Source organism: Centruroides vittatus, unplaced genomic scaffold, assembly GCF_030686945.1.
Source record: "Centruroides vittatus isolate TY-2023 unplaced genomic scaffold, ASM3068694v2 scaffold_932, whole genome shotgun sequence".
NCBI lineage: Eukaryota > Metazoa > Arthropoda > Arachnida > Scorpiones > Buthidae > Centruroides > Centruroides vittatus.
Window position 1 is genome coordinate 120,153 of NW_027122721.1, and position 24,784 is coordinate 144,936.

Sequence of the window (24,784 nt, forward strand, 5' to 3'; positions counted from 1 at the left end):
TATATATTCTGGATTTTGTTATTGACTTAATTAAATAATTAGTTGAACATAATTCATGATATTTAGAAAAAATTATGTAAAAAATATAGTAAATGAATAAATAATTTAAATATGTACAGTATATCAAAACTAACATAAATCATGTCTTATTGGAAAATAACTAATTTCAAATCACAAGAACTAATAATAATGCAGATTTGTTTTTATCTTAATTGTAATATTATTATTATTTTTATTGTATATGGATTTCATATTTTTTTAATTATGGATAATAGGAATATTAAAATACATAAAAATAGAAATAAAAGTAATTTGCTCATCAAGAAATGTAAGAAGCAAATGCTTTGTTAGGCATTTTGAAATAAAATACATTACTGATATAATTTAAGTATTTATAATTAATAAATATATTGAAATATTGGTGTAGCCATTATTAATCTTGATTACTACAAAACAAGTCTGTCTTCAGTTTATTCAGTTTAAGAAACATTTTTAAAATTGTAAGCTAGTGACAATGTTACTAATTTATCCTTAAGTAATGTGAAAATAAATTTTATAAGAAAATGTTTGAGATTTAGATCTTTAAAATTAAGATATTGAAAATTAAATCATATAACTAAAAATATTAAGTTTGAATTAAAGTAAAAAGAACACTGATAAAATAATTATTATTATTTAGGTTTTTAAAAGAGATGTTGTATTGCTTGCTACAGCATTACCTTTGTAATCGTTAGCAAAAATTACAAGTCTGATTAAAGACCAACAACTGCCGAATTATCGGGCTAGCAAATGGCTATAGTAATATTAATAATTTAAGTTAATTTGGTAATATATAACGGGTTAGTTGTTGTTTATTTATACAAGTCTGATTATTCAGTTTTTTTTTTCTTCTAACTACAAAAAAGTTAATTTTGTTAAATTAAAAATTAGCTAAGTATTTTAATAGAGGTAATCCTAAACATATAATACATTACTTTAAACAATTATTAAAATATTGATTATTTTTTTAGTTTGATTTTTTTCTATTCATATATTAATTTAATAAAATTGTACATTTTTACAAAATATTAATATAGTTTATATCTAAATGTGTTTAGTAATCTTCTGAATTAAAATTTTTTTGCAAATTAATCTTAAATGAGACAGAATATTTAGATTTTTTTAAATAAAAATATCACACTTTATAGGAAGTGATATTTTTAGTCATTCTTATGAAGTTTGTTGTTTGATCAGCTGATAACTATGAAGTGAACCTGAATGACTAATATGGAAAACTTAGCACTAAAATAATAAACAAAGTATAAGTATGAAAAGTGTACAAATTATAAAATGGTAATAAGCTCATATTTATTAAATGTTTTGAAATTGATTTTCATTTTCAGTTATTTAATATTAAGTAATACAGTTTATTAGTAAAAAATTTTTTAACTACACATCTTATAAGTATTGAAGAAAAGTCTATATCAGTGATTCCCAAACTTTTTCGATCCACTGCCCCCTTTGTTCTATAAAGTTATACCCAATGCCCCCTAACCCATTTTTTCTTGTGTGAGAAAGGATTGGAAATATTCGTAGGAAAACTTTTCTATGAATCTCATATTTTGTGCCCTTACCGTACATTGTTCTCAACATCTGGAAACCATTAAACGCAATGTTTCCTCTTATCCGTTTAACAGAGGAAAGGGAACGGCTGTCAGTGACCCCAACTTTTGCCTTTGGTCACCGTTCAGTACCATGCCTTGCCTCCAGCGCCCCCCAGATTTGCTCACCTCCCACAAGGAGCGTTATTGCCCACTTTGAGAAATGCTACTCTATATTGACACCAATGTAAAGTTTGATCTTAGCCTTGATATGTTACAGAATGATTTAAAAATTAAAATAGTGATTAATTTCTCTTCATATGTTTTTATTGATTTAGAATTATATATTGATTCAAGAAGTAATATATTAAGAAATTTTGATTGATACTGAAGTAACTTCTCAGATAATTTTATAGCAAAAAAAATCCTTTTGTTACTTTTACTTTTTACATTTATGAAAGTTGTATGAAATGTTATACAGTCTTCAAATAAGAGAAAGTTTAAAATTATTACAATAAGAAATTATGTTTCAGTGGATTAAATTATATGTTATAATAATAAGAATTTAATATAAAGTAAAAAACAAAACATTTGATTTGTATTTTATTATATTTAAAAATTATAAGACAGATATTAGGATCATTAAAGATGATGATGCCAAGTTAGTTTTTCTACAGCAAATTTATAATTATATTTGCTGTATCTAGTGATATAAAAATTTTGAGAGTGTAAAATTAACTGATTCTTACAAATAAAAGATATTTTGTTTGCGGCAGAGTTATATCCATGAGGTATTTGAATGACACATTTGTATTTTGATTTGTGGTATCCTTGGATTTTGTTCTCCTCTCTCTCAAGTTTTAAATCTTTATGGAAAGTTTTTTTTGTTTATATGCTTTTCTACAAATCATTTTCTTCATATTTTATAGAAAAATTTGGAAAGGTCTGTAAATTTCTTTTGAATGGATCATAAAGGTTTTAGCAAACAAATTTTTGTTGTCACTACCTGCAGACCAATCCATCACTGAAGGCACATCTACACTTTAACTTTACATTCAGTTATTTCCATTTTGAAAGTAGTATATTAATAAAACAATTTAATTATTAAAAACATGTGATTTAAATAATGATGTGCAGCTGGCTAAAATTTGTTAAGCAGTGTTGTTACCATTTTATCAGTTACTGTCTCTTACCCATATACTGGTAATTTACTTTATCACTTCAACATACAACCTAATAATGCATGAATATTTTGAAGGTATTTAAAACTTCTTATTATTTCCCATCTACTTTCAATGTTGCTTTGAAATATATCACTTAATTGTTTTGGGAGAGAATTTCTAACCTTTGTGAATTTGCTTACATTATACTTTACAATATGATGGAAGAAAAGATATGCAAACCTACATAAATAAGACAAAGTTGATTTCATTAAGAGAGGATTAAAAGAAAAAATGATGAAATTCACTGACACCACTATGAAAGCAAGTACAGTCAAACCTGTTTTTATGCGCTCTTTTTATGTGCGATTTTTTTAATGCGAATTTTTAATTTGTGCGGTATAGTTGGCGACTAGTCTCGTGCGATTCGTCATGTCTTACGTTGACTTATTATAGCTAAATAAACTTATTATAGCATAAATGCACTTATTATAGTAATATTATTGCATGAATATGCGAAAAATGAAATAATTTACTTTTTAAGTCAACAAAACACCACCTGGACAAAAATATGTAAAACAGACGATAGACCAGACGATGCAGTCAAGTGCTGACATCTGTTGTCAATAAATTCTATTTCGTACGGCATGAAAAACCGCATTAAATTGTATTTTGATTTGTGGTATCCTTGAATTTTGTTCTCCTCTCTCTCAAGTTTTAAATCTTTATGGAAAGTTTTTTTTGTTTATATGCTTTTCTACAAATCATTTTCTTCATATTTTATAGAAAAATTTGGAAAGGTCTGTAAATTTCTTTTGAATGGATCATAAAGGTTTTAGCAAACAAATTTTTGTTGTCACTACCTGCAGACCAATCCATCACTGAAGGCACATCTACACTTTAACTTTACATTGTTATTGCGAAAACTATTATTTACAGCCATTCGTGAAGTTTCGTGAGATTTTTTTTTATGCGTTTTTTTTTTTAATGTGGTCCCTATCCCCCGCATAAAAACAGGTTTGACTGTATTCAATATATATATATATCACCATCTGTGAAAGCATGTGTAGCTTTCAAACCTATTTGATATTTTTTTAAGATAATATGATTTAACAGAGATAATAGAGTTATCATCAGCTGGTATAGAACTAAAGAGCGATGATGATATGATTTATTGTACAGTGGAACCTCGCTTAACAAGCACCTCGCACAACGAGTATTTCGCATTACAAGCAAAACAAACTGTAAAAATTGCCTCGCATAACGAGTGATGAGGAGAGGGGAAGTCCCGAATTGTGCGCATGTGGCATGCTTCAACAGTCTGTGTTTAGCACTCGTTCCGCTAGCATCTTAGTGTCACTTACAATCACATATTTTTCCAAACTTGTGTTCACACACATTACTTATAAACATCAACAACCATAGCCCGTTATATAATAAACACATCAAACAATATGCCAAATTCTTGGGTCATTAAATTTAATGACCAATTCCAAATGAAATTTTAGAAATGTCTGAATTAAAAATTAACTATTTATAATTATTAAATTTAATACGAGATGGAAACATAACTGCCTACCTCTAGTCAAATTAATTAATTTGTAATATTTAATTATAGCCTGTACATAACGCAAGAATTTGGCATATCGTTTGGAGTGTTTATCAAACATATTAGCTGTGATTTTTTTTGTTTTTTTTTTTTTTTGTTTCTGCAAATCAAATTCTCATGCCATGCTGGAAGAAAAGATGATGATGATTCACGCTCTTTAACAGTGTATATTGTACAATTTTTTTTGAATAAATGTTATACATAAAACATTTGAGTATTTTTTTTCGGCTTGGAATGCATTATCGTATTTTACATTAATTTCTATGGGAAAAATTGTTTCACTTAACGAGTGATTCGCATTACGAGTAAGACTCTGGAACAAATTATGCTCGTTAAACGAGGTTCCACTGTAGATACTGTGTAAATGAATTATAACAAGAAAGCAGTATGTCTGTATTTTGTTAACCTTTGCTATATTAGAATAGGCAATAATAATTCTTCTATTCTACTAGTATAAGGAGTACAAACATTAGATTTTTTGATAAATATAAATGAAAATCTTGGAAGCAGCCTTATACCTTTCTCATAGCAGGTTGGTTGATAGTTGATGAGTGTCTTGTTTTCTTTTCTTTTAATATATAGCTGTAAAAAAAGACTTAATATGTGAATTCAGATTTGTGGATTATTGTTAAATTAATATCCTATCCAATGTAAATCTTTCATATAAAATTCATCGTTGAGTTAAAATGAAAGGTATTGAAATGTTGTGGGGGAAAAAACTGTGTTTAAATAATACAATTAATGTTTTTTTTTTAAATTGTTTTAAGTTTGATTTAAAAATCTTTGAATTGCTTTTTTGACTTTTTATTTTTAAATCCCAAAACTTATTTACTATACTTTTTTTGCTTACTTGTAAACAACCTTTACATAAAGATGCTTTATTAGTTTGTGTTGTTGCATATACACTCAAACCTGTTTTGTGCAGTATATGGAAATTTCAATCAAATTGGAACATAATTGACTTCTGTAAAATTTTTTAAAAACTATTGGATGTTTTCTATGACATCAGCAGGTTTTTTTCATTTTTTATTCAGTAAACTTTTTTCTCATATGTTTTTTTGGTCCCCTTGTATTTTAATAGCATAAAAATCAGAAATATTGTGTTATATTTGAACAGATGCAGTAAGTTAGCTCCCCGTCAGCTTTAGACTGCAGGTGTGAAATTTCATGCCTTGTTAAATGAAAGAATAACACTTCCTGCAGCTATATTTATCAAATAAAATCATTTTTAATGATTATTTTTAACTTCTTAATGTTAGATTCGTATTTAAGTGGAAATAATTAATTAATATAAAAAATAAAATTCTTAGAAGATTTTTTTCCCCCATTAGGGATTGCAGAAAAAGGCCCAAGGAGTTAAAAAAGCAATTCCTAGTTATTTCGTAAGGTTTTGAGTAATTTTCTACGTGAGACTTTTTTTATGCTGTCCCTATTCACCTCATAAAGAAAAATATACTTTTTAATTGTGTTGCAAAAACTATTTTTTATAGCTACTCGTGAAGTTTCGTGCAGTTTTCTTTTATGCGGTCCCTATCCACTGCACAAAAACAGGTTTGAGTGTATTTTATCATGCTAATTTTTAAAATAAACAATTGTGAGAACTGCGAGTGAGTCAATTTACATCTTTTGCAAGATGGTTTGAATTTAAGATTAGAAAGATCGTCGATCTTTCTTACGTCAAGGTCTTGACACCAGTTAGAAAATGTTTGAATCATGTTCTAACTTGTGATAAATGGTTGTAAATCCAAGTGTTATTTTAGAAAGATCTAACTCCATTGCCATGGAGTTAGACATAAACAAACTAATATGTAACTAAACATATTTAATTGTTGAATTTCGTCCTTAGGCAGTTTTTACTTAATCAATCAAAGAAGACACAGTCACAATTTTTACCTGGTGGCCTAGCAGCCTCAAAGGAAAGGTCCAGTCATCGAAGGGTGTTCTGGAACATGTAACATGAAATAAATAGTGGATTCAAAAATATTTTTGGACAGACTGTGTCTTCTTTGATTGATTAAACATATTTATTTAAATATCTATATGATAATAACTTACAAACAAAATAGTAATTGAAATGATAATAAATGAACTGATGCAATCAGTAAGATAAGAATATAATTCAATGAGTATACACTATCCTGTTCAAGGTTTTCTTACTCTATCCTCTAACTCTATACAATAATCATTGTGAGAGAGAGTTTACAAAGAATAATATTTTGTTATCTGGTCGTTGATATATACTTGAGACCCTTTATCTTGAAGATGGAGAGTGAAGTTTTCTCAGACTATCCTTTCATTATTTAATGAGTGCACCAGAGCAAAAGGAAACTTAATCAATAAGCTAAGGTTGACATAACCTATGTAGCTAATGACATAGTTAAACATGACAAAAAGCATTTGTTGGAAGTGAAGAGTCATTCCTATATAAGAAATTGATGGGCCAAAATACCCAGCCTTGATTTAGCACAAAGTGATTTCCACCTCTTTACTGAACTGAAAACGTGGCTAGGAAGACAGAGGTTTGAGACTAATGACAATTTTCAAAACAACATTAATGTCCATCTCAAGTCACTGGCGGCAGCAACATTCTATGAAGAGGGAATTTCAAAGCTTATCCACAGATAGACAAATGCCTCAATCTTCACAGTGATTATGTCAAAAAGTAACCACTTATGGTAATAAATTCATTTTGTTATTTACACTTGTCTGTGTTTTATGGATCCTCGGAGGTTGAAAAAAAACCCTCATATTTGAGTAGTGAATCTCCACATTGTGCTAAATAACTTCTATACAAAGAAAGTGCTGAGCTATAAGCAATTACAATTATAGACATGTTTGAAAGGATCCAAAAATGAACTTTGTTAAGACATTACTTCGTGGATGCAGAAAATGATATTGACAACCCAATAAAAGATGAAACAGTTCCATTGACACATTTCAAGAATAAGTAGAAAGATCTCAAACTCCTATGCAGTGTAATTTAGTAAACTATATGTAGTCTGCATTGTATTGTGCTTAATGAATATTGCTTTATTAGAGCTGCCTTGGGTTATTTTACCTAAAAATAGGCTTCTCATACTCAAAGAATGTGTAGAACTTTTATGAATCATATATATACAGTAGGTCTGGAAAATAAACACCGTATGCACACAAATCATTGTAAATGTTGGTTTTATGTAGTAATGTTTGTAGGATTTTCAATCAATCTTGATGCAGTATACTGATATACTGCATCATCTTCAAACTGATAAAAGAGCATGTATAAACAAATTGGAACCATTTAGCAATGTGTGCTGATACAAAATGTATAGTAGTCTGCAATGTTCAAATCACATATACGTGGTACGATCCAAAAGTTTGAGGAATGCAGTAATTTATGACAACAAAAGCATGTATTTGAAGTTACAGCGTATGAAATGGATTCTACCAAACCACCTCTACGTGTTCAGGTTAATTTCACCCATGTCATGTGATTAAACCGCGAGCGCTGCTGTTTTTTTCCGGAGATAGTTACCTTTGTTCTGCGACGTAATCAAAGTGGAGTTTCGAGAACAACCTCCAACATTTCGACTTCACCGTGACCTTTCACCGTAGAATCACCATACACTTTTCTTAGCAATTTTAAGATCTCCGTAGGTGTTTTACCTAAACGCTGACAAAATTTAATGTTGGAGGTTGTTCTTGAAACTCCACTTTGATTACGTCGCAGAACAAAGGTAACTATCTCCAGAAAAAACAGCAGCGCTCGCGGTTTAATCACACGACATGGGTGAAATTAACCTGAACACGTAGAGGTGGTTTGGTAGAATCCATTTCATACACTGTAACTTCAAATACATGCTTTTGTTGTCATAGATTACTGCATTCTCCGAAGTTTTGGATCGTACCATTTATTAATAACAACCAATTTCGTGAAAATAAAAAACTCTGATAAACCAGCTTTTTCGATAATCTGGCACCATTAATCTCATAGATGATGAATTAATGAACTTCTGTAATTCAGTTTAAAGATGATTTCAGGAATTATAATGGCCCTGATAAAGGCAGAAATAACAAAACATTTAAATTAATTCATTATTAAATTTTAATGAAAATCTACTGATTTGATAATGAATTCAGTCATCATAAAAGATTGAAAAATAATGACTAATTTTTAAATAAATAATACAGTAGAGCATCGATTATCCGACCCCCGATTAACCGACTTATCGGTTAACCGACCGTGTTCTAGTCGGCAAATTCAAATGTCCCATAGTGATGTGACGCTACAATATTTGGTTATGTCTTCGCTACTTTAATATTATTTTTGTTAAATTTTTGCATGTTTTAGCTGGCAGCACTGGCTCAACCATGAAAGGGAGGCTAGTATTTAAACCAGGCCTAATACACTATACTAATAATGTATTTTTTCATACTTTTCGGTTATCTGACCAACCCCAGTCCCCAATTAAGTCAGATAATCGATGCTCTACTGTAATCGTAACATATAGAAAGGATTTTTTTTTTACTATTTGATGTATCAAAATTTATGAACAGTATTTGAAGTAATGCTTGTATCTTGTATTATTAGGTGATTGATCGAAGGGTGCGTGAATTATGTGCAGAATCAGTAATATTGCCTTTGGATACTCCTTCGCAACTTCTTATATCAGAAGGATATAGGTATGTTTAATTAATTTATATTTTAAATTCAAGTTTAAATTTAATTTTTGAATATTAATTTATTTATTAGGGCAATCATTATTTCTGGTGGACCAAATTCAGTTTATGCCGATGATGCCTTGAAATATGATCCTGATATCTTTCATTGTGGTTTACCAGTGTTGGGAATATGCTATGGCATGCAGGTACAATACGTTTTGTAAATCTTAAATATTTTCCCCCTGCTTAATGGTTTAAGAGAATTTATTGATTCTTAGTAATATACATATGACTATAACATACATTTCAAAGCCTGATGAGTATATAGAAACATCCAATAATGGCCTAAATGATCGGGCTACAATTGCACTAATTTTAAATAAATGATACAAAGTAATTTGCCACTAGAGATTAGACATTAAGCACCATCTCTTAACTAAATTAATAATTAATTAAATAATTTAAAACCATCTGGAAGAAACTATTAATTTAGTTAAGAGATGGCACATAATGTCTACCTCTAGTGGCAAATTACTTTATATTATTTATTTAAAATTAGTACAATTGTAGCCCGATCATTTAGGTGATTATTGGATGTTTCTATGTACATATGACATTTTGGATTTTAAGCCAAGATATTTTTATAGCTGAATTTCAGTTTTATGAATATAAATATTTAATTACATATGAAACCAAAGCATGATTAAACATGGCTAATTAATTATAAATTAATCATATACACTTGTCAGAGTAAAAGTTAAATTCAGCTGAGAGTGTCTTAGTGTCATAGAGTACTGTAGACATAAAATTGTCCCCAGTCAGCATAGCAAGTGACCTGTATGATATCTATTAAATTAAATAATCTGGAAGCAAAGTTTGGTCAGAATTTCAGGTAGCATAATTAGAATGCATCTGCATGGTAAGCAGTAGTTATAGGTTTGAAATCTGTTCAGATTGATCTATTCTTTCCTACTGTCCTAATTTATTTCTAATTAGAGTAAAATGTCACTTTGTCACCCTAAAATTTCCCTGAAAAACTGCATAAGTTTTAATATAAATCAAACTCCATTTTTGTAGCCACGGTCATCTCACTTAAGTGGCCAAGATAGGAGTGTCCTAAAATGATCTCTATCCCTGTTTATGTGGCTAACAGAATAGGAAAATTCAACATTTCTAAACTCAATCAATGTATTATTTAAAACACTTTCAGTGGCATTGAAGTTTTATTGCTATAGTTTTTGAATAGTTGCATAGTTTTCTCCCACAAATTACATTCAAATAAAATAAATTTAATTTGTTATGTATAAATAAAGATTATTTCCAGAATTTAGTAAGAAGATAGACAAGTATGTATTTGTTTAATAATTTATACAAAATTTGATTGCTGTTATATTTTTACAAAATGCATGATCGGTCTACATTACTGACAAATCACTTACAACACTCAACAAAGAAAAATATCAATGAGTCTGATGTAAAATATGGTTTAATTATTAACACTTTTTCCAACACTTGGACACTTCTGCATATTTAGTGATTTCTATTTAATGACTTTTTTTGAATTCTCCATCAGGAGAATTCAAAATACATGAATGAACCTTACTGCAAACAGATTGTATTAACTATGTGTATTCTGTATTTCAATATTCTGTTATTCAATGTTAATACATAACTCTATGAAAGTTTGAATTACTGTATATTGTAAAGAATACTGAATATTGTAAAGAACACAATACTATAGTATTGTGTGAATTTAAATTTATCTCTTCTAATTTATTTATTTTTTTGTTTAATTTATAATCTGTGTTAAACTTTTAGTGAGATTAAACCAAATGACTACCATAATTAATCAAGCTATTTTTATGCTACAATTAATACAGTTTAGTGTGATTTAGTACAGTACTTTAATTGTAGTTCTGTATGTCAATTTCTTCATAATCCTACTTGGATAACCAGAAATTATATTTGCCATAGGTGGCCACATACATGAGCTAAATTAAATTTAACTGCCTATCTCTAGTGCAAATTACATAATAACTTTATATTTTATTTGCCTTATTATAGTCCAGTTAAAATTTGGCAGTGTCATTTGTTTATTATATCTAATATTTATTCTGTATTATAAAAATGAAAAATGTTTACTTTGGAATATATATTTGTAATAAGTATAGAGTAGAAATATACTTAAGCATTTATCTCTAATTATAATTTTAGCTGTAATGATAAGTATCATGAAGTTGTGCCCTTACTAAAGTTGTCTAAATGCAAAATACAGTAGTGACCTTGAAAATGGAAATTACTATTATTTTACTGTGCACATTGATGGGTAAATACAGCCAAGGTAATGGCTGCATTACTTGCTATTTGAGTCATAGTTATTGTTAATAGATTCTACTCAAATATTTTAGAGTATATTTGCACCATGAATAAAAATAATGATGAACAGGTATGTGATTCTTCACCATATAATGTAAATTAAAAGGAGCAACAATTTTAAAATAAGAATTTATTAATGATCTTACATTTCAGAGTACAATACAGTACAATATAGAGTACAAATAATTGTTATAGTATAGAGTACAAATTAAATTCTTCAGATATATAGTTAAATATCAGCAGAAATGAAACATAAAATACAGTCTACTCCGCATAAGTCGACACCCCAAAGGGAAGTGGAAATGTGTCGAGTTATCCGATGTGATGATTAAAACGAAGTTGGAAAAAACCACAAAACTACAATTAATAAAATACAGTAGTGTGTTATACAATAGTATAAGCTTACAATACATTCTGTCTTCCATTTACAATTACTCTGTAGATGAAAAACTGAAAAATTCGTTTAATGTTGTTTGTTTTGAGCACTTAACCGTCTTGACTTTCTTCTTTAACGATCACGAACACCTTTAAAACATCATCTTTGCAATTGTCAATTGTTGGCAAGTAACGTCTAAGGATTCTTAATGCCTCTGGCGTGAGAAAATGCAAAATTGGATTCTGGTGTGACGTTGATGTAGATTGTATATTTTCTTTTTGTTTATCTGTTATTATTTTATACATAAAAATACATAAAATGTTAAAACATTTTTATTAATATGTATATATATAATTAATATATTTAATAATATATTAATATTATTAATTATATATTAATAAATAAATTGAGTCCCCTCCTGGAAAAAAAAAATAAGTTCACACCACATGTGCGGAGTGAATTCATTTTTTCAGGAGGGGGTGATGACTTATCGGAGTGTGGGACAGCAAAAGTATGTCGACTTATCCAGTGGTGACAAGTTAAACGGTGTCGAGTAAACCAGAGTTTTTTAACATTAATACCTATGTAAGTCAGCAGGGACCACAGAAAACTGACTACTTAACCAATGGTGTCGAGTTATCCGGGTGTCGACTTAAGCGGACTCAACTGTATATAAAATAACAGTTATAATTTTTATGGGTGGTGAAGTAAGTAATATTGAAATTTGTTCAGTAACCAAATTCTTACATAACCTACATTCAAATAATTTAAAGCATTTTTGGTAATCATCTTTATTACTTTTAAAATGTATGCATTTTTTAATAATTTTTATTATTATGAGTAGTATTTACGCAGGGGCTTCAAAAAGTTGGTGGAAAAAGTCCGTAACTAAAAATTGTTTGGAAGGATTTTTATTTTGGTGCAGCTGAACATTCTTGTACCAACATGTCATAACATGTTCAAATGTAAACCCTTAAATATAGGTATAAACGCAGTGCCGCCAGTTGAAAGTCAGGCACCATTCAAGCAACATGGAATCCACCAAAATCAAGACCAGAACAAACAACGTTAATGGTGAAACTTGGTTGGGAGAATAGGCAAATCATTGATGCTCTGGAACAAGTTTATGGTGATAATGCTCCAAAGAAGTCAACAACCTACAAACAGATAAGTTGCTTCAGAAGTGGAAAAACCAAGGTTGAAGATGAGCCTTGCAGTGGCAGGCCAACTTCAGTTTGTGAGGAAAACATTGATGATGTTCGTGACTTGATTGAAAAGGATAGACGAATAACCACTGGATCGGTAGCAGATACACTCAACATCTCCTTGGGTTCTGTACATAATTCTTGTGGAGAGTTTGGGACTAAGCAAGCTTTCTGCTAGATGGGTTCCTAGGCTGTTGCACCCAGAACAGCAGCAAACGAGGGCAGATCTTTTAATGGAAATTTTGAACAGGTGGGATGGGGACTCTGAAGCTTTTCTGCAAAGAATTGTGACAGGGGATGAAATATGGTTCTACCAGTATGAGCCCCTGTTTTAAAGCAGGGGCTGCCACAGGGTGGAAGTGGACCAATCAAAGTAAACTCTGTGTTCAAGTGTTCAAGAGGAAAGGTCATAGCTACTGTCTTCTGGGATGCAGAAGGGATTTTGCTAGTTGACTTCATCAAGAACAAGATAATTACATCTGCTTATTACGAAGGCATTTTGAGAAAACTGTCCAAAAGAATCATGGAAAAATGCTCTAGAAAGCTGCATTAACGTGTCCTCTTCCACCATGACAATGAACCTGCTCGCAGTGCTCAGCAAACACGAGCTGTGCTACATGAATTTTGAGGGGAAATCATCTGACATCCCCCTTATAGCCCTGATTTAACCCCATCCGACTTCTAAATCATTGAAAGGTACCAATTTTCCATCAGTTGAAGATGTAAAAAGAGCTGCTCTGACATGGTTCAGATCACAAGACTCTCGATTCTATTCAGATGGACTTGAAGACTGGTATCAACGTTTGCAGAAGTGTATCGGCCTTAATGGAGCACATGTTGAAAAATAAACATTGTAACTGAAATCATTTTTTCATACTATCCTTTTTCCACGAACTTTTTGAAGCCCCCTTGTATTAATCAATTAGTACCGAGTATTTGAGAACAAGTTGGTTAACATCTTGATAATTAGAGTATTAAAATTCTTCAAAAAGTCAGATTACAAAATAACTTGATCTCTGTATTACTATAATGTGATTATAATTTCTAATAGCAGAGTGAGATACTATTTACAACCAAATGACAGAAGAATAAGACTCATATTGTCTTGTTTTTTGTCATGTTTGAACTGGAGAGAGTGGACTGTTCTACACTGTAATACAAAAATGTCAAAGTGAAAATGTTTCAGCATTACTGAAAAAAATTAATGCATTGCCAGAAGCTGATGAAGCCTTAAAAAAGAAAGACATTGCAGCAAAGTTTACAATTCCTGTGAGAAGTTTACCAACCATAATAAAAAATTTCAATCAGTTTTGAAATTAGCTAATGATGTAAGACTTGCAGCAAAATCTGCGGATGAAACTGGCTTATTTTTTAAGTGTACACCCAATAGCAAGCTCACTTTTAAAAATGATCTATGCTTTGGTGTAAGGAAAGCAAAGAAAGGATCTCTGTATTAATTAGAGAAAATATGACAGGAAGAGAAAAGTTGAAAAATAAGCCTGTTACTAATCAGGAGAAACAAAACTCCATGTTATTTCAAAGGGATGAATTCTCTTGAAATGGATTATCATTTTAATTAAGAAAGAGAGGATGACTAGCCATATTTTTTGAAGATGGTTTATCAAAACTAGACAAACAAATGAAAAGAGTGTAGAAAAATTGTCAGTTGTAGATAACTGTCTAGCACATCATTCTGCAGTCTCAAAAAAGGCTTAAAAAGTATGGAGTTGTTCTTTCTTTCTTCAAATTTGACATCTAAACTTCATCCGTTATAGATCAAGGCATAATCAAAAACCCTAAATTTTCGTTATTGTAAGAGTTTTAATGATGATGATTAATGGAGTTGAAAACAATACAACTGACAAAATTAATTTAACTGACAGTTACGTGCATCACATGTCCTACATAGTGCATTTTTGAGCTATCAAAAGTGTGGAGTCATGAACTGACTGAAATTGCTATAAAAATTGTTTTTCCAAAGCAGGATTTAATGAAAACTATGATGAATGGAATGAAACCAGTGACTTGCAGATTTACAAAAATCATGGGAAGCATTATGCTAATTCAATAAAATTGCCACCAATATTATACTGAGCAATTATTTCAACATTAATGAAGACATCATTACCACCAAGTATCGTATTGATGAAATTTTGGAAATCTTAAAAAGTAACCAAACACTTAACAATCCAAGACGATGATGAAGATAGTGAGGAACCCACAAAAAACCAACAAAAGACAAAATAAAAGCATTTCAAATTATTCGAAGTGGACTGTAACATTACAAAAATGTGCCAATTTTTAATGCTCTTAATAAGTATGAAGCATATTATGAAGAGAGAACATTTTTTGATTGTTCTGTACAAGAAAAATTACAGAATTTTTACAAAAATGTAGTTAAAGTAACTTGTAAGTATTTTAACACAAATGTAAACTCACTTAAAATTTAAATTAAGTAAAATAATGAAAAAATTGCATTATGTTTATACTTTATTTAACAAAAAGTGTTATTTCTGTGTAACGAAATTTCCCTGTAGTGAGTTTTTTCAGGATTTAGTGACTTTTTGTTATATAGAAGTTTGACTGTACATATTAACTACTTACTGATAGTGACTATTTCTATTTGTAGTTAAATTTTAATTTAAGAAATATTGGCTTTTTATGGCTTTTTTCAAGTTAGTGACATTAAGTCATGGTATTTTACAGTATCTTAAAAAGAGTTATATTGTTTATTAACACATGGAATTGATGCTATTATCAGTGAAGAACCATTTCATCCTAGTGTTCAGTTATAGAAGTAGAAATTAGATTATATTTATTTATATTAAAACTCTGTTCAAAACAAACCTGCCAATTCTGTGAAATTCTGGTTTATACAGTAACATAACAAAAAAATATATTTTACAGATGATTAATAAAGAATTTGGAGGCTCAGTACAAAAAAAAGATTGTAGAGAAGATGGACAATTTACAATTCAAATAGAACAAAAATCTGCACTATTCAAGTAAGTGTTATAAAGTGTTTTGAAATAATTTTTCATGAATGACAAATATAAAAATTCAAAATATTATTTAAAATTATTTTATAGGGGGCTCGATAAAGAACAAACTGTGCTATTAACACATGGCGATAGTATTGATAAAGTTGCAGATGGTTTTAAAGTCACTGCTACTTCTGGAAATATTATTGCAGGTTAGTTTATTTTAAGAAAATCCCAATGGGTGGATTTCAGAAAGGAAGTCTAAATCTTGTCTCCTTGGTCTAGAGCTGTGAACTTAAGTTAGATTAGCTTGGTCAAATCAATGCTAAAACTATTCCAAGAACACACATTGAAGTAAGTTTAGGCAAAGAACATCTGAACCAGTGGTATTCAAACTGTTGCACGGAAACCAAGGGTTTTACAAATATATTTATAAGAAATTTTTATTTTTACTAAAAATATTGGAAAATAATAATTTAAGAATTTTTATTATACAAAAAATAAATAGTATTAGTTTTTCTGCAAGTTCATTAAGCAGTAAAAGTTTAAAAAATATATTTTCACAAAAATAACACTTGAGGGTTCCATAGATATTAGATTTGAAGACTATTGATCCAGACCTAAGTGTTACAAAATTATTTTTCTTTCTGCTAACCTATGAATTGATAAGTGAATCAAATTTGTTCACTGCTGACATTAAAAAAGATGGCAGAACAAAGTTTAAGATAGCTACTTTGCAATTTTTCCAAAGAGGAGAAAACAGTTTTGGCAAGCATTATATGATTACAATTGCACTTTTTATCTTCAATAACCAGCTGTAAAGTGTTAGAGTAAAACAAAAGCATAGGAAAAGTTCTCATTGAATGTTTGATAGTAATGCACAAATAGTAACTACCTGTTACTTGCAAGCATTTAAAAAAATGAATATGCTTTATCAAAAGTATTTCATTTCTTACTTGGAACAGAGTTGAAATAATGACCTTCAATGTTATAGACTTTCTTTAAATAGTCATTTTTAGGATCAAGAAAATAGATGTTTTATGATGGAATTAGTTTTTTTCCCCCTCCCCCACAACACCTTTATCATACTCCTGAGGAGGTTGCATCATAAAAAAGTCTTTCATTAAACATGGCCAGAAAGTATCTCTACAAACTAGTGCATTTTCTGAACCTGTTGCTGATTGGAAGAACAAATTCAAGAAATTTTAAAAATAGTTTTATTTTTATAAGAATGAACCTCAGCCTTTTTCAACTTTACAGTTTGTATAAAAGCACTTCTAGATGTCAAAGTGAAAATATTTATACTAATAGGATTTTATGGAAATAAGTCAAACTATAACTCTGGGTTACATATTTGTATTATTTATTTTTTAATTATCTGGTTTTGAGTTGTGTAGACTGCTTTCTGCATACTTATGTACCTAATAGATCCTGAAACCTCCATGGTGAGAAAACCTACAATATTTTGTGTGCAGGGTAACTTCTTAATATTTTTGGAAGGAAAGATATTAGGTCTGTATCTTTTTAAATAGAATCTTCCTACTCTTGAAATAACATTTCCTGAAATTTCATGGCTAATACAGTATTTCCCTTTAATATCAGATTTTACGATGACACTCCAGAATCATCTTGTCTTTAATATAATCCAAATAATCCATTTCTATTTAGAGGTAAATACAATTGATGTAGAAGATAGTGTTTGATGTCTGGATACTAGAAATTATAAGAGGAGTCAGTGAGTTAATTAATATCACTTAATGCAACACATCATCCATTTTTATAGATAGAGGGCAGAATTTTTCTAATGAGGAAAATATTTCATTAGCCAATGGGAATATATAAAGCATGTATTTTTGGGTCATTCTTAGAAGTCATACCTTAAATCTAGCAAGTAAAGAGGATGGTGAAAGATTGTCGTGTTATTTTTGTCAGAAGGTGCTTGCATTGATGCAGACTGTGATGCAGAAGCATTCTCATGATAGAGCCAGGTTTGGTTGCACCACAGTTCCAGTCTTTTGTGACAAACATCCTCATGCAATTGTCTCAAAATGTTGCTGTGATAAAAATTTGATTTCACTGTCTGACTAGGAAAAACAAGTTTCCACTACATAAACTCGTTATGGTTGAAAAACAATCAACTTTCACTTTATTTCACTCCTGAATTGCCCTGCCTTTTCAAGGCTTGGAGATTGTGGCTTTGCTCATGGCTTAGTTGCTTTAGGCTCTTGAAGCATTTCAAGGGTTTTTGTGGCAGATTTCCCAAGTTTAATGCAAAATTTAATGTTTGCTCTTTTTCCAGTTTTTTCTCAAATCACAGCACAGCACTAACACAATGTTACAAAATCATGTGTACCAAACATTTTGAATACTCAACATTTGGCAGGTGGATGCTTATATGTCCAAAACAGTGATCCTTGGTGGCAAAAAGACTGTACTTTGCTCAGTTGCCAATGGCAACAGCTAGTTTCTTTTTAATCACACCACACACAAATTTTAACTTTAAATATATTCACATAATTAGTTATTTGTTTCCATATTATTTCACTTTACAGTTTTTAATTTCATTTGTGAGAATATAAATAGTTTGTAATGATTTTTAAAAAATATTGTATGATGATGCCTGTGTCAAAGGATTAAATGTGGATTTTTCTATTCATGAAAAATTAATTTTTTTTAGCAATTGCTAATGAAAAATTACGAATATATGGAGTCCAGTTCCATCCAGAAGTTGATCTCACACCAAATGGAAAAGCAATGATGAGGAATTTTCTGTATGATGTCTGTGGCTTGAGTGGAACATACACAATGCAAAGTAGAGAAGCTGAATGTATTGAATATATCAGAAGAGTAGTAGGAAATTGCAAAGTCTTGGTGAGTATTGATCATAGTCTATAGAATATTTTTGTTTGTTAGATACTAACTTATTTTATTTTCAGTTTATCCAATATTAACAATATTCATAGCAATATTTTTTTTTTGTCTTTGTATTTTCAATCATATGTGAGTCAGCAACTTACATTTAACTGAAAGATTTTTTTTTAATAAGAAATATTAATTTAGGCATAAATTTCTTGTCTTTGTCAACATATAGAGAAATATAAATTTGTCAAAATGCATTTAGAGTGAAACAAAAATACATAATTTTTAGTTGTTTCTGTTACATATTAGTGTTTTATTTTCAATAAAGTAAATCAATTTAATGGACTTCAGATCTAACAGACAAAAAATGTCCTGTGGGAAAAATTTTAATTCTTTTTTTTATGAACAGAGGATGCTAAGTGGTTGAAACAATGAATCAATGAGTATAAACTACTAATGTACATTAATAATTATTATTTATTTATACTTATACCCATAACAACATTTTAACACGCCCTGCACATTTTAAGTTCATAATTTATATAGTAGAACTGCATTTCTACTAAATCAAACTAATTTCTTAATAACTAAACAAATTAAATTTATATGTAAATTTTTTAATTAAAATATATATCATTTGAAAGAACTGCAAATATATAATAAAATTCAAATATCAAGGAATACAAAAGAAAGTTATGAAATTTTATTAATTTAACAACATAATGTATTAAAATGAAAGCAGAATGCATATCTTGCTTAACGTGGGATTTAATTAATGCTGCACAAAAACATGCAAGCCCTGACAAGTGTTGTCTGACCAAGAGAAAGTCAGTTATGAGCATGATGATGCACAGACCAGCCAGCCAGTTACTTCATTGCCAGCATTAAAAATGGGTTTATTACAATCGAAAATTGCTCTATTGTATTAATTCTTTGTAAATTTTACAATCCATTGATCAAACATGTTTGTTTGTCGAGGTCTATAGTCATTTTGCTTGTTATCATAGAATTTATGCTGATAAGAAAACAAAATAACACACTGTTCAAACAGTTCTTGATAAATTTTTCTCTAGCAAAATGCAGATACAACCAATTATTAAACATTTATTTTGCATTCATTTTTTATTTTTTCCTAAAACAGTACAATACTATATAAGCAAATTTATCAACACAGTAATCAATCATGGACAAATTGCAATTTTTACCATTATTAAATCTGATTAACACAAGTTTGATACATGCATTAACACAGATATTAATTAGTCAAATTAATTAAGGAATTCTTGTATCATAATTCCTAATGCAAAGTGTGCTACTTCACTTTAGTCCCATACGTTGGTTATCATATTAAATACGTATTATTGTAATTATAGGTAAGTAAAGTATCAGAAAAATTAATACATTTGGTTCATTAAAAGAAAATATTCTATTTGTATTTTTTATAGTCAAAAAATGCTGGATTTTATTCATTTACGAGCAATTTTCATTTTTTGTTCGCAAATTGAAAATTATGAGTGTAAATTATTTATTAACTAGTAGTAATTTAAACATTTTAACATTATTTAAATAACTTCAATTTCTCATGTCATGATGAATTAAGGAATCATATTTATTTATTAAAAATAGATGTTAGTGAGTGGAGGTGTTGATTCAACTGTATGTGCTGCCTTGTTACACAGAGCATTAAAAGAAGACCAAGTTATTGCTATTCACATAGATAATGGTTTTATGAGAAAAAATGAGAGTGAACAAGTTGAAATTTCTCTTGGAAATTTAAATTTGAAATTACAAGGTATAATGTTTTATCTTATTCAAATATCAATAATTATTTTTCAATATAAACTTCAGTTTAATTAATTTAAAGTTTGACAACAAAGTAAATTTGCTTTATTTTGAATTAGTGTAAACTGTCAATGTTTTATTTGAGATAATTTCTGAAGTTACAATGAAAAGGTTTAAATCTTAAATAAGTGGTATTTCAATACTTTAATAAAAACAATAAGTTAAAGTTTACTGCTGTTTCAATACATTTAATTTTTTAAAAAGAACAAGTTAATACTTATAAGAAAACATTTGAAAACTACAAATAAAAATTTAAAATATATAACTAATCTTCAATTAAATAAATTAAGAAATAATTAAATTTAAAATAATAAAACTTAAAAAATATTTTGTAAATTAAAATTATAAATACAGTGAAAACTGCTTAGGCGACCACCTGCATTCGACGGGCACCTGTCAAAATGGGCAACAATTTCTGGCACGGAACAACTTATACATAACTTATACGAAGACTATCTGTATTAAATGACCACTTGTGTAACACGACTGCGGACATCGATTTTGGTCCAAAACAACATACAACTGTAAAAAGCGATCATTTCTGTGAATATATCTGGTTTAAACTATTGTTCAAACCCATCTGAACGTTTCCCCCTCCTAATATAATGAATTAGTCTAAACTCTTGTTGGAACCCACTCTCCCACCCTTGAAATTAGGTGCAGGTATTAATGAATTAGTCTAGCAACAAAGGAAATTCATTTCGGTTTGTTCAAAAAACGAAAGAAATGCAAAGTGCTGTCATTAGAAGATCGTGTTAAAGTTATCAGAAAAAGTGAAAATGGTTTATCAGTACAGCAATTAGGGAACTGTGGGAAAACAAAATTTATTTTACCGTAGACCTACAGTATTTTCCTTACAGATATAATTTATTGTACATGATACAATTAATCGGCTGATCTCATCATTTGATAAAATTTATTTTATTTATTTATTTATTTTTGTAGCAGCTCATATATAGTACATGTGCGATAAATAGTTTCTGTATCAACCTACCTTATTTCCACTTTACTTGGATATTACTTTTCTAAAAATAATCTTTGCATGCAAAATATTCAAAAACAATAAACACATTAATGCAAAAATCAGTTTTACGGGAAACCTTCCTTTTTTGATTCTACGATTGTCATTGGACAATCACGGAATGTAATGGAATTGTATTATGAGAAAAAATAACAAAATTGTTTTATTATTAATTAATTAATTTTTCTTGTACTTAAGAAAATATTAAATATTTAAAAAAAATACCGTATTTTTAAAGTTAAATAAGATTAAACTAACGAAAATCAAAGTGATGGAGTGATACGATGTGCTTGTACATCAATGATGTAATACACATAACTGAGGAGCAAACGAAAAGAACCAAGTTGAATTAATTAAGTCAGAAAAAAGAGTGTGCATTATAATCTAGAAAATGCGCGTATTGTATTAATCTTTAAAATATTAGTATTAAATCTGTGTTATAAAATCATGACAATTCCTGTTAATCGAATTATCCAATAAGAATAAAATACAATACCAATATAGCTCTATCGTTGAAAAAATTTGCTTATTTTTGCCCACTTTGAGTTTCGCTTAGTGGAAATGGCTAAAAAGTGCACAAAATACATATGGAAATGCGGTATTACAGCACCACCTGTCTAAAAGATTACTTTTTTGAAGGAACCGTGGGTGGTTGCCATAGACAGGTTTTACTGTATTATAAAAATGTTCTCTTATTTTTTGGATATTTCAATTAATTTCATTTTCATTTGTTGCTTCTAAATTTTTGTTAATGAAACATAATTCTTTTTTTAAATAATTTAATTAAAATATATTATTTTTTTACTAGTTATTAATGCTGCACATCATTTTTATGATGGAACAACAACTGTTCCTATTGATCGCAAAGATCCTACAAGAAAACGAACAACTGAAAAACTATGTAAAACAATTAATCCTGAAGAAAAAAGAAAAATTATTGGTGACACATTTATGAAGGTATATCATACATTTAATTTTTAATTCAAAATTAAATAAAATGAAATTTAATACTTAGTGTTTATTTGGAACATTGTCTACATAAGCTTATGCTGAATAGTATAATAAAACTTGCATAAGTAAGCACAATAACTAGTATTAAATTAATTTTAAAATAAATCCTCCTTAATATTTCTGTTTAACTTAGGACACTTTAAAGATGTAAAAAACAATAATAATAATAATAATAATCATTATTATTAACTAAAAGCTACTTATTTTGTCACTGTATTCTAAAACAGAAAATACAAATAATAAACTTTACATTTGGTTAATTCCTAAATCTGCTTAATCAAACCTTTTCTTTTACAGTTAAAAAATTATAACTAAATGATAATGCTAGATTTAGACTAGAACTAACTGGAATAATTAGCCAAGTTCTAGTTCAAAAGATAATCTGGCATCATAATAGATTATATAACATCCCAATATACTTAATGCTAAGTAATAATCATATACAAAGAATTCTGGCACTATCATTTACAGTAGCCCCCCTATAACATGGTAGATACATTCCATGTTATATGAATCCGTGTTATATGAGTCACTTAAATACATGAGCCAATCACAGCCCAGCACATGTGCAATTTAGGGTCTATGGCTGTTTGAAAGGTTTTCTTCCATAAAATTAATCGATTCTAGATAATTTGACTCAGCTTTTCCAAATCATGTATAATTTTTGGGAATAATCCATATAAACTATGCTATAAACAAAAAATTGTAGGATTACTTACTGAGTGCTCGCTGTTTGACGACGCCATTGCTTAAGCTTGTTTTCGTCACGGAGTGGCTCATTGAACAGCAGGCACGTGTTTTGTGATCAGCGAATTTTTCGCAGAAAAATAACTTTGGAGACATCATTAATAGAAATATAATTTTTATGGCCGTTGAATAACAATTGTTTTTTTAGTAGGTCCAGTGCTCGTTTAAACTCAATGGTTTGTACAATATCTGCTATTGGTCCAGATTCCACCAATCTTGTTGTGACACGAATTGGCGATGACATTTTACCATGTTATATGAGTCTCTTTTAGCATGTTATATGAACACGATCGCAATTTTTTTGCTGTGTTATACGAATTCGTGTTATAGGGGGGTCTACTGTATTTAAAAATTTATAGTCAGTAAAACTCAAATTATTGTATGTGTGTGTAAAAAAACAAAGGTTTAAAATAATAATAAAGCAAATATAAATCACATTTGTGAACATATAATTTTTAATAAAACTGTTTTAGAATAATAATATTTCTAGAATCCAATTCCATTATGATAAATTATCATCATGTGTCAGTTTTGAAAATTGTCTCCTAAATAAAAAAAAAAACTGCTGATAGTGAAGTAAAAGTATTTATTAGTTTTCATTCATAATGCAAGAAACGATATGCAAATGATATATATTCTTGGCATTACAGTTGACTCGTCTTAAAACAAACACTGAAACAAAACAAAAGTGAATTCTTGCATTAAAGCAAATTGTTTTCATTGCCCTGGCAAAATGCCATTATCATAACATTAAATTTTATGCAGTAAAGCAAACAAAAATTTTACCAGAATTCATTAAACCAAACTAAACTATCTTCGCAATCCCCAAGAAATAACCTTATTTTCAATAGCAGTTGCTTTTTATACTTCTAGAAGCGAACTAAAAAAGTGGTACTGTAGTAAAAGTTCATTTTTAGTAGAATAGATTTTTTCTCTTAGTAAGCAAAGACTGGTTCAACCTCCACTTGTAGAGCAATTCAAACATCTGGTTTTAGCAGGCCATCTATTTTACTTGGAAATTTGGGGTTAAAGTGTAAGGATGCCCACCCATTTAAATGGATGTGTTACGTGCATGCAAATGTGTTAGTTTGCATACCGGAGAGTGCATATGGTGATGTGAGGTTTAGCTTGTTTTTTTACTCTTTTGGTGCCAAAAATAGGAGTCACATTGGCTGTTTTATTTTTGGCTGTATGTGCTGCCATTAATGTGACTTAGATTCATACATCATAAAATTATTTTACTTTACACAGTATTGTCAGGATGTTTCTTGACAAAAGTGGTGATTCTGTAAATGAAAGTGAGATTGATGGTGATGTTCAGCCAACTAAGCCACCTTTGAAGGATGCAATGGATGTTGTAGACACTACACACTGCT

General features: G+C 29.3%; 1 protein-coding gene across 2 annotated transcripts in view; it reads left to right on the forward strand.

Moving 5' to 3' along the window:
• bur (GMP synthase burgundy) overlaps positions 1–24,784 on the forward strand; it is a 57,032-nt gene that overhangs the window by 22,094 nt on the left and 10,154 nt on the right. For both annotated transcript variants that reach the window (XM_067288844.1, XM_067288843.1), the window contains exons 3-9: positions 8,920–9,011; positions 9,082–9,196; positions 15,855–15,952; positions 16,037–16,140; positions 18,606–18,799; positions 20,414–20,579; positions 22,459–22,607. In XM_067288844.1, coding sequence (XP_067144945.1) covers positions 8,920–9,011; positions 9,082–9,196; positions 15,855–15,952; positions 16,037–16,140; positions 18,606–18,799; positions 20,414–20,579; positions 22,459–22,607 — 918 coding nt within the window. The remainder of the gene's footprint in view (positions 1–8,919; positions 9,012–9,081; positions 9,197–15,854; positions 15,953–16,036; positions 16,141–18,605; positions 18,800–20,413; positions 20,580–22,458; positions 22,608–24,784) is intronic.